At 41.7% G+C, this 9,375-nt stretch overlaps 2 protein-coding genes across 4 annotated transcripts; one reads left to right on the top strand and one right to left on the bottom strand.

The window, feature by feature from the left end:
• The first annotated feature begins 1,029 nt into the window (after positions 1–1,029).
• On the top strand, positions 1,030–4,437 carry LOC120672438. 3 transcript variants are annotated; one of them, XM_039952835.1, is made up of 8 exons: positions 1,030–1,086; positions 1,233–1,443; positions 2,150–2,221; positions 2,562–2,629; positions 2,803–2,953; positions 3,035–3,118; positions 3,534–3,620; positions 4,135–4,437. In XM_039952835.1, the coding sequence occupies exons 2-8, from the start codon at positions 1,270–1,272 to the stop codon at positions 4,138–4,140; spliced, it is 642 nt and encodes a 213-aa protein (XP_039808769.1). In that variant the 5' UTR covers positions 1,030–1,086; positions 1,233–1,269; the 3' UTR covers positions 4,141–4,437. The 3 variants fall into 3 exon arrangements, with proteins under 3 accessions (XP_039808769.1, XP_039808768.1, XP_039808770.1); XM_039952836.1 differs by lacking the exon at positions 1,030–1,086 and having other exon boundaries at positions 3,508–3,620; XM_039952834.1 differs by lacking the exon at positions 4,135–4,437 and having other exon boundaries at positions 1,086–1,443; positions 3,534–4,128.
• Positions 4,438–4,769: 332 nt separating this feature from the next.
• LOC120672441 (selenoprotein F-like) lies at positions 4,770–7,580 on the bottom strand. Its single transcript, XM_039952838.1, has 4 exons — positions 7,250–7,580; positions 6,357–6,415; positions 5,687–5,868; positions 4,770–5,147 (listed from the first exon to the last, which is right to left on the bottom strand). Exons 1-4 carry the CDS (start codon positions 7,422–7,424, stop codon positions 5,072–5,074), a joined length of 492 nt encoding a protein of 163 aa, XP_039808772.1. The 5' UTR covers positions 7,425–7,580; the 3' UTR covers positions 4,770–5,071.
• Positions 7,581–9,375: the final 1,795 nt, after the last annotated feature.

Below are 9,375 nucleotides of genomic sequence, written 5' to 3'. Positions count from 1 at the left end.
TGAAATCGAACACAGTGGTGGTTTAACCACCCAAGTACACACATCAAATCCTGCCACCACAAAAGTTAAGGCTCCCAGAGAAGAAGGCATGCACTACCATTGACTACGATTAATTTTAGTACATAGGATAGCCTTTTTAGTTTTTAGAGGCAGCTGATTGCATTTTTTTCAAGATTCCTTTTTGGAAAAAAAAACATATTCGTTGAAGGGTGATTTCATTGTGAATTGATCCAATAATCTTCGAGTGTAACATTTTTATTTAAAAAGGAAAAAGAAAAGCAAGCTTTTCAACATGATCAAAATGCAAAAGTGACCCATTTAGTATGATAGAACCATATGTTTCCACGACAAAGGTAGCCAATGAGTACACTCTTATACGTTGCTGTACTTAGTATGCAACACGATATGTCTTAAGCACCATTATAGTGATGGACATTTTGGTTAGCAAAGCAAGTACCAATTATATTACTTCAGGGATCAAGCTACCGTGCTTTACAAGCATTGTACCGTATTATTTACAAATTGACCCCATCTTTAAAAAAAAAAAACAATTTCAATAAACAAAAAATATGCTTGCTTCTAATAAAGTTTGCATATATATGCAGCTCACAAGCAACACAGCGACCCCTTCCTCAACTAACCACACGGCATGGATGATGAAACCAGCCAAAAAAAAAGAACAAAAAAAAAAACAAAACAGGAAGGCAAAACAACTGTACAATCATGGCATCAGGAAGAACAAAGCAAAAGGAGTTTCAATCACACCACTGCCTAGTGCCTGCCCAGAGTTAACGCAGTTACCTAGTGCCCAGCTCAGACAGAAGGGACCGGAATGCTTGTAATCAACACAATGACGTATCAGTATTCTCTTCGGATAAATAAGAAAAAATAAATTTCAGTATTAATTAAAGAAGACGTTTTTTCAGTATTAGCGTGTCAATATCAACTCATACCCACTAGCAGGAGCCATGAGTGGAAGCTATCCATTGTCCACTAACCCCACAAACCCAATCACTCACTCATCATTGGACCCCATAAATAAACAAACGAACTGCAAAGCATGGAGCAGAAAGAACTGCAGAATTGGTAAAATAGCTTGTAATACTAGTTATAATAAAAAAGGGGAAAGGCCATCTCATTTTAATATATTTCTTCTCCCCTCTTCCCTCTTCTTGTTCTTGGAGTTGTTGGTCTCCCCGGAGCTAAGGCCCCGCCTTTTGGCTCGTTCTCAGACTCACCACCTGCTCCAAGAAAAGCTTCCTGGGGGAGATGGCGCGCACCGAGAAGGTTGCCGGCGGTGGCTGCTCCGGCGGCGAAGGCCACGTAGAGGTGGAGGTCGGCGTGGGGGTGGACGGCAAGGGGGTGATTGAGTGCCGGATATGCCAGGAGGAGGGCGAGGAGGACGCCATGGACTCACCCTGCGCCTGCACTGGCACGCTCAAGGTGAGCCTTCTGCTCTGTTTATCTCTCCCTCTTTGCAAGTTTCCCTTCTTTTGCCTGGATGTCGAGGAACCGAGGTGAGTTAAAGAGTAGTGGTGGTTGGTAATTTAGAAGTAAAATTATGGTGACTGTAGATTCTTCATGGAGCTGGGTAGATTTTAAGATGAAATTTCTGCTATTTTATTTACCATTCCTTCTGGTCACTACGTTTTTATTTGGAAAATTTATTTTGTTTATGTTGATGGCTTGATGCTATGCTCATCCTGCTTCCTTGTTTATTGAATTATCTTAGTGTTCTTTATTGTGGACATCTCTGATAGCTCTAGGGTTGGCTGCACTCTAGGAGCACCGAAGTTCTATTTGTTTTATCGCGTCAACCAAAGTTAAACAGTGTTATGTTACAGTATTTCATCAGTTCATTTGGCCTTCGTATTTGCAAGATGCTCTGCCAATGTTTAGGTTGTCTAAACAGTATCCTCATGATTGAATGAATTCTAGAGAGAGCGTTTTTTGTTGTTGGAAACATTGTTATTCTCTCCTCATCCAAATTGTCAATCTCTAGATCATCCTTATCCTAATATAGATAGGCCCCATTTTCAGCTGTCCAATAAGCTTTTTTCTCCTTGATGTTGTTCTACACGTGACATAGGTGTACCTGTTGAAGGAAATGCTAATGGTATGTTAACCTACTGTTGTTGGTTGTATGCAGTTCGCCCACAGGAAATGCATACAGAGATGGTGCAACAAGAAGGGGAATATTACATGCGAAATCTGCAACCAGGTGAGTGTATCTGTTATTCTGTTACAAGACCAAACTTTCCATTTTTCTTTTCTGTTTGCGCCGTGTAGCAAAACTTCCCTTCTCAACAAAAAAAAATGCCATGTAGCATATCATTTCTAGATAATGCCATGCGACTTTGACCTTTGCAGACTTTTCAGTTCATCTGCTACTTGATTTTGTTAGGTGTAGATGAGTATATCTAGTATGTTTATGAGCAATCCAATTTCAGGGCATCTGCTTTGCAGAAGAAACAAAGAAAATGGGGGGAAATTATATGTTTCTTATTTTTACTGTAATTTCTGAAGAAGTTTTCATATTTGTTCTTTTAATCTGCCTGCAGGTCTACTCACCAAATTATGTCCTCCCTCCACCCAAATGTTGTTCAGATGAAATGGACATGGATCTTAGGTACTCATGGGATACAACAATTCTTTATTCTTTGATCAATTTGCGCGAATCAATGCTTTCAAAATAAAAAGAAAATGCCCCCCCCCAATTTTTCAATAGAGGAGCAGATGTTTGCACTCCAGTTTCTGGATATCATTGTGGTTATTCTGAATCCACGGCTTTTATATTAACAGGCAAAACTGGGTTGGAAGAATCGATACTCATGATGATTCTCATTTTTTAGCCATTGCCATCGCAGAGCAGCAGCTGCTGCAAGCTGAATTTGAGGATTGTGTATCCGCAAGTTCTAGTGGTGTTACATGCTGCCGAACCATTGCTTTAATTGTACGTCAAAGAAGCCTTTATTCATAAACTTTTTTTCTTAGTTGTTGTGGAAGATGGAATCTAATATCGACTTTATTGCAGTTGATGTTCCTTCTGCTTGTGCGCCATGTAATTGTCATTGTGAGGGATGTTAGCATGCTACAAGATGCAACAGTGCTGTTCAGTGTGAGTTCGACAGACCATCTCATTATCACATTTGATATTAACATGTCCTGTTAAGATGGTTTGGTCAGCTTCTTTTGGAGTATTGTAGTGATGTATTTGCTATTAACATGGCCTGCTAAGATTATGGGATCTGTTCTATTGTAGTATAATGCTGAAAACTAATTGATAGCTATGCAGCATTATACTTGACATAAATTGCACTACTGAGTATAGCAAATACTCGAGATCAATTTCATTAGCAAGGGACCCTGCACGACATTTGATTAATCATTTGTGGGAAGTCCGAGTCAACTTGATTTGCTCTGAACTGATCACAATCCACTTCTGCATTCCTTGCTCAGTCCATAGTGGGATTGGATTTTCATTTTCCATGTACACTATTTATGCAGGGCATTAAATCTTTTCATTATTTCAGGCAACTCTTCAGTTTGCAGGATTCTTTCTTCCCTGTTATGTGATAGCCCGTTCTTGCTATGCTTTGCAACACCGCAGACGAAGACAGGTATACTTCCTTTCCCAGATACAAGAGAAATTTATGACTAACCTGTTCCAAATCTGGTAAAAGCTGCTGGACTTTTGAACTTGGGCTTTTATGACTTAGGGTAGTGGGTATATGAACATTTGCTTCTCTGAAATGTGAGCCATATTATTCCATGCTACATGAAGCCATGTTATATACATCATAAGAAAATGTTCCAAAATACAAATCAGAGAAAGCAGGAACTGCATTGTATTTATCAAGTTACCTTTAGCATTATTGTATCATTTAGATCTATTTGCATGAAATTTTTTCTGAGTTTTACCTGTAACCCTTGGTAAAAACAGCCTTCAAATATTCCTTAGGTAATATTCACTTAAATCCAGTGTTGCTCGATTGAACACCTCTGGTTCCATTCAAACAGTCACTGCTTTCTGCTGTACATGAAGATGCATGTTACTGTTTATTTGTAGACATACATGGGCAATATATCCCAGAAAGAAGGCTGTCTAACTTCTTGTTCTGGTTCTCTCTACAGGTATAGGGACTTAGCTGAACCCTTGAAGAACACCAGACATGCCAACTGAAACACCATCTTGGCACCAGGCTACCAAGTAACCAAGATGGGAGCTTGCAAAGTAACGCTTCCGGTTGCTTGGAGCCACTGCAAGGCATTTGGTTGCTCTCCTGAAAATGTAGGCGGTGTAGGTCATGATGTAGCGAGAACACCCCTCGTAAAAGCTCAACTGTACATACGAGAACAAGGCCTTTTTACAACTGCAAAACATGTAACCTCACACATTTCTATTGCAAATAAAGAACAAGCAATGACCGCCCACCAGTTCAGACGAGTAGAATCGAAAACGTAAGCGCTTCTCTTCTCAGACGAGCGGAATCGAAAACGTAGGGGCACTTCTCTACTCTGTTTCAGACAGTTTATGCTTGTACCATTCACAGATTTGTGATGATGGCTCACAATTTCCATGGTGCAGACAGTTTAAAATGTTATACGAGTCCAGCGGTTCCTGAAACAGCTCAGATTGGAAACCAAACACTATTCAAATTGGAAACAATAGATTCCATGTGCAGACTGTTCTGAAATGGTTCAGTTTGGGCATGAGATTGTGCGCACCTTTTCTATTAAAAGCGAGGAAGAGGTCATGGGACAAAATGTGAAAATGCATATGCCCAAAGAATTTTTGGATTCTTTTACCCTCTTCATTGAGTTATATAGCTCCGGGAAACAAGTAGTACTAGATCAACTAATTCTCATGAATCACGGTGCCAGTTGCCCAGCTACCAGACTATAATTGGAACAGGATACAGAAGTTTCTTGTACAAACATTTGAGGTGTACAGGTGTCACACAGAATTTGATGCACATCTCATATCAGCTGCTTTTGGTTGCAAAGTACCAAATTCCATAGGGTTACTGAAACGTCAACATGGAAATTTTCAGGCATTTATGGCAGGAACTCAGCTGTCTGATTTCACCAGCTTCACTTTCTCCTTGAGAAACTGCCGAATGTGCTCCCGCTTCCAGTTGTCGATCCTGCAAATTTCAGTTCAGTCTTAGATTTCTAGTAAATGAACCAATGAACAAATACGATGTTTCTACCATACATTAAGTATGCTGGGTACACATGAACAAATATGCCAAATTAATCAATACAATAGAAAACATCTATCATCTTTGGGTGAATGGTGTGATGAGGGGAAATTTAGGCTACGTTAACAATGACCTTAGCATACTACAACAGCTCCACAAAGCACTCAAATACCAGTAAAGTAAGCATTTTTCTGTCCACAAATTTATATATTCAAATCAAGTGGCCTATTGTATCAGCCATCAGATGACATGATTGTGAACAAGGATGATGGGAAGAAGACAACATATAACTGTCAATGTGTAGGATTTAAGACAGTGATAAAATAGTCCAGTCAGACAGTTTCAAAAAAAAAAAAACTCCAGTCAGACAGTTAAAAAAAGTCCAATCAGACAGTTATCGTAGCATTTGTAAGAAAAATCCAAGAATCTTCATCACTTTACCAGATAACTAGAGGTTTAGTCTTTAGTTAAGTGGAACTTGCCTTATGGTCTCCTTTTGTTCTCCCTTGTCATCAAGCATTATGAGCTTTGGTGGAGAACCATACAAATAACGGGCTTCCACATAAGGGAAGTCATCTTTATCCTCTTCGAGGAAGCCAACAACTTCTGGATAAAACACCAGCTTTCTCATGCACACCTCAATAATTGCACCAGAGAATGTGAGCTGGCAATAGCAAACACCAGTTAGAAACTATGTCAGGGGAAATGAAGAACTAGTACTTATGGAAATAAAGAACTAGTACTTATGGAACTTCTAACACTCACGCTCATCCTAAAAACATCTATGAAGTCATGTTTAACAGCCATTCAGGACCTCTAACCTTCAAGTTGCCTTGATATGTCTCATGTTCTAGCATATATAGATATAGCCCTTTTTAAAAAATGATACATAATTAGTCATCCTATAAGATCTTACTGTTATTCACATAAGTCAACTGTAAGAAATTAAGCACAAAGAGAACTATAGATCCAAAGACTTAGAAAGGCCACCATAGCAGACTTTGTAAAACAGCTGTTCCTTACAGTGAAACAACTGTAAGAAATTATGCACAAAGAGAACTATAAATCCAAGACTAAGAAAGGCCACCATAGCAGACTAAAAGTAAAACGATTGCCTTCCTTACAGAGATTTATGGAATCCATAGTTTATACCTTGCTGATTGAATCATCTGAATCCTCAGTGCAACATTTACGGCAATCCTCCACTAGCTCTGCAGACAAACGAAATGCTATTCAGATTGGAAACAGTCATATGGCATAACACATGTGAAGGAAGAAATCCACCCTTTATAGCTTTTCCAGTGTACGGTGACGTAATCCTCAACTGAACAACAGATTTCATCCATGGAAGCAATGGACAAACTTGATAAAGTATAACCCTTCAAATTAAGGGTTGTGTTGGCAAAATGAATGTTCTTTCAAGTCCAGCTAGTTTAAGGAAAATATGATAAAAAATAGGCAGTCTTTTGTAGAAAGTAAATTATGGTTCACCGTTATCTGAGTAACACCGGAGCAAATGCTCCTAGAGAGACCAATCAAAAGAGCAGACCCAAACAGTGAGGCTTCCTTACCAAATACCACACTGAGCTACAAATGCTGAGCTAAGGGCAAGTTTCAGGTTTTTCCAGTCCAATTAGGACATGAATGATTTCTCCAGTTAGTTTTATAACCAGTTGCAGGCTTAAGTAAATTTATCCTCAGATTCAATGAACTAATGATCATGTGGATATCTCGCATGTACACATAATAATACCTTCTCCTGCTTTCAGGTTTCTAATTGAAGTGCCATTGGTCTAAAATCACAGTCCTATCTTGCCGTCCTAAACCTAAATTCTAATTAAGTCTCCCTGGATTAGCGCTCCTGGCTGCAAGCAACGCAGATCCCGATCACTACAGTAGATTTGACACTCCCAATATGCGAAACTGGGATAAATTCACATCGGAATAGCTCCCCAATCACTCTTACGCCTTCCCGGTTCAGATCGCAAATCTCAAGAGGAAGCGCATAAAAAGCAGGCGCAGGGCAGAGGACGACTCGGCCGTACCTTGGTCCTTGACGAACTCGGAGAGGGCGTTGCAGTCGGAGCAGAGGGCGAGGCCAGTGAAGCCCAGGTCCTCGCACTCCCGCGCCCCGAGCCGCTCACCGTGGCAGAGGCCGGAGAAGCAGAGGAGCGCCACAGCGGCGACGGCCGCCGCCACGGAGAGAGATCGATCCATCATTCGTCTCGCCTCCCGCTGTGATCTCCCCCTACCAACGTATGGCCTGGACTTGCTGCCGCAAGCACCAGCACCACCGCGACGAGTCGACGACGACGACGAGCAGCGGCAGGCTGGCACTGCGCTTTCCGGGCTCCCTACTTCCCTATTTTCCGAAAGAGGCCCGGTTCCAGATGGAAAAGCCGGCCGCCTATATGGGCCATTTCTGCAAGATGCAGCAATCTGGATTGGCCCACATAGCCCAGCAGAAGTAATTGCAGCTCGAAAGTAATAGTACAAAAGTATTTCTGAAGTCTGGAACTCTGAAGCCTGAACCAAGCCATCTTCAGTCGATGTTCTCCAAAATTTGCGTGTGTATTGGGCAAATCTGAACAAGTTAGAAGCCTGATACTGCCTTCACCAGTTAATTTCTTGTTGCTGAGCCATCTTCCCAGCCAGAATTACAAGTTGCAGGCTTGCAACACGATCACTGGTGCTCTGTTGGTTACAAGAACCGGCAGCGGCAGGCGGCAGCGAACCATGTCCTGCTCTGCTAGACTACAATGCCTGACTGCCTGAGGCATCTGTCATGTGACGATCCACATGGCTCTCACTCGTCTTGCTAGATTGCGGTTGCGGTACAGGCATGTGAAGCGAAGGGCAGGCGCCATTCTCTTCCTCCTGATTCCTGAACTCTGAAAACCACCAGCTCGATCTACTCCAAGCAGGCAGAACAGCAAAGGCAGCCGTGTGGGCGCCCGGGCGGGTTCTGAATGGCAAAGGCCCACTGGTTTGGAACCTTGGATGCAGAAGTACTCCGCCGTTTCGAGGAACATGCGGGCCGGTGGTGCAGGAACCGGGGCGCAGGACGGCTAGAACTAAAATATTGCAGATCGACGGTGGCTTTACGCACGCACGCATATTAATTAGTTTAATCCTGTCGGCTAACCATTGGTTATTGCCGGTGATTGCATCTCAGTCTCATGATGATCACGATAGCTCAAGAACAGCAGGGAATTTGAGCTCTCGCTTTCATGTGTCGGTGCATGCAGGCCAAGTCAGAGTTCCCATCTCTGAAGATCTCTAAGCTCTCCTCGCAAGATTCAGCATCCCAGCTACGTTTTTTAGCCACCACTAGCTGTTTGAATTTCTTTTCCTGGTATTGTCGTCAGGCAAATCAGCCCTGGACTGTGACAGAACCGACAAATTAAAATTCTAATTAAACGTAATGGCCGTTATTTGAACAAATCGGGCACATTAACTTAACGGCTTAATTTGACGATCCTTTCTCAACCCACGGTCTGATTGAAACAACACAAGTAGTCCCGCGCGAAGGCGGGCGCAGATGGTACAAGCACAACCAATATTTGAAAATATACAAGAGTGACATACGATAACAACAAAGAGTTTTACAAACCGAGTTCGAAATACATAACATTATACGAGTGTAGCTGCCCTTTATACAAAGTTAGATAAATATGAAATCTGCCCACTACAAAATATAAGAACGGAAATGGATTACACACTCAGCCCACGAGTGCGCAATTCCAACACTCCAAAGCTACGCGTCTGGATCCTCGACGTTCCACCCCTCCGCATCCAGTCGAACGAACTTGGCGCAACACGGACAGAAGTCTACGTGTGCGGGTCCTGAAATCATTTTCCAACAAAACCCTGAGCAACTAATACTCAGCAAGACTTACCCGACTATTGGGTATACTTAGCCCACATATTCTAGACATGCAAGGCTTTTGGCTGGTGGTTAGTTTTGCGGTAAAACACTAAAAGTGAATCCTTATTTACAACATTTTAGCTCCATATTCTATGTAGATGAATCATCAACTACAATTAGCACATCTAAATCAATCATAGCAATCGTGAGTATTAATCCAAAAATAACATATCCATATATCATTCATATTCCATAGGATCTTACTACGATGCGGTGCTGCGATCAAGGTACTCATAACCGAGA

Source organism: Panicum virgatum, chromosome 5N, assembly GCF_016808335.1.
Source record: "Panicum virgatum strain AP13 chromosome 5N, P.virgatum_v5, whole genome shotgun sequence".
Classification (NCBI taxonomy): domain Eukaryota; kingdom Viridiplantae; phylum Streptophyta; class Magnoliopsida; order Poales; family Poaceae; genus Panicum; species Panicum virgatum.
The sequence above is the reverse complement of the archived record's forward strand: the minus strand, read 5'-3'. Positions and strand labels throughout refer to the sequence as shown.

Bases quoted from the DNA above. Each gene is read 5' to 3' on its own strand.
- LOC120672438 (XM_039952834.1), top strand. From the start codon at position 1,270: ATGGCGCGCACCGAGAAGGTTGCCGGCGGTGGCTGCTCCGGCGGCGAA. The intron at 2,954-3,034 runs GTACGTCAAAGA...ACTTTATTGCAG, and splicing joins GCCGAACCATTGCTTTAATT to TTGATGTTCCTTCTGCTTGT. The intron at 3,119-3,533 runs GTGAGTTCGACA...TCATTATTTCAG, and splicing joins ATGCAACAGTGCTGTTCAGT to GCAACTCTTCAGTTTGCAGG.
- LOC120672441 (XM_039952838.1), bottom strand. From the start codon at position 7,424: ATGATGGATCGATCTCTCTCCGTGGCGGCGGCCGTCGCCGCTGTGGCG. The intron at 5,869-6,356 runs GTATAAACTATG...TGCTATTGCCAG, and splicing joins CAGATGATTCAATCAGCAAG to CTCACATTCTCTGGTGCAAT. The intron at 5,148-5,686 runs GCAAGTTCCACT...TGAAATTTGCAG, and splicing joins GAACAAAAGGAGACCATAAG to GATCGACAACTGGAAGCGGG.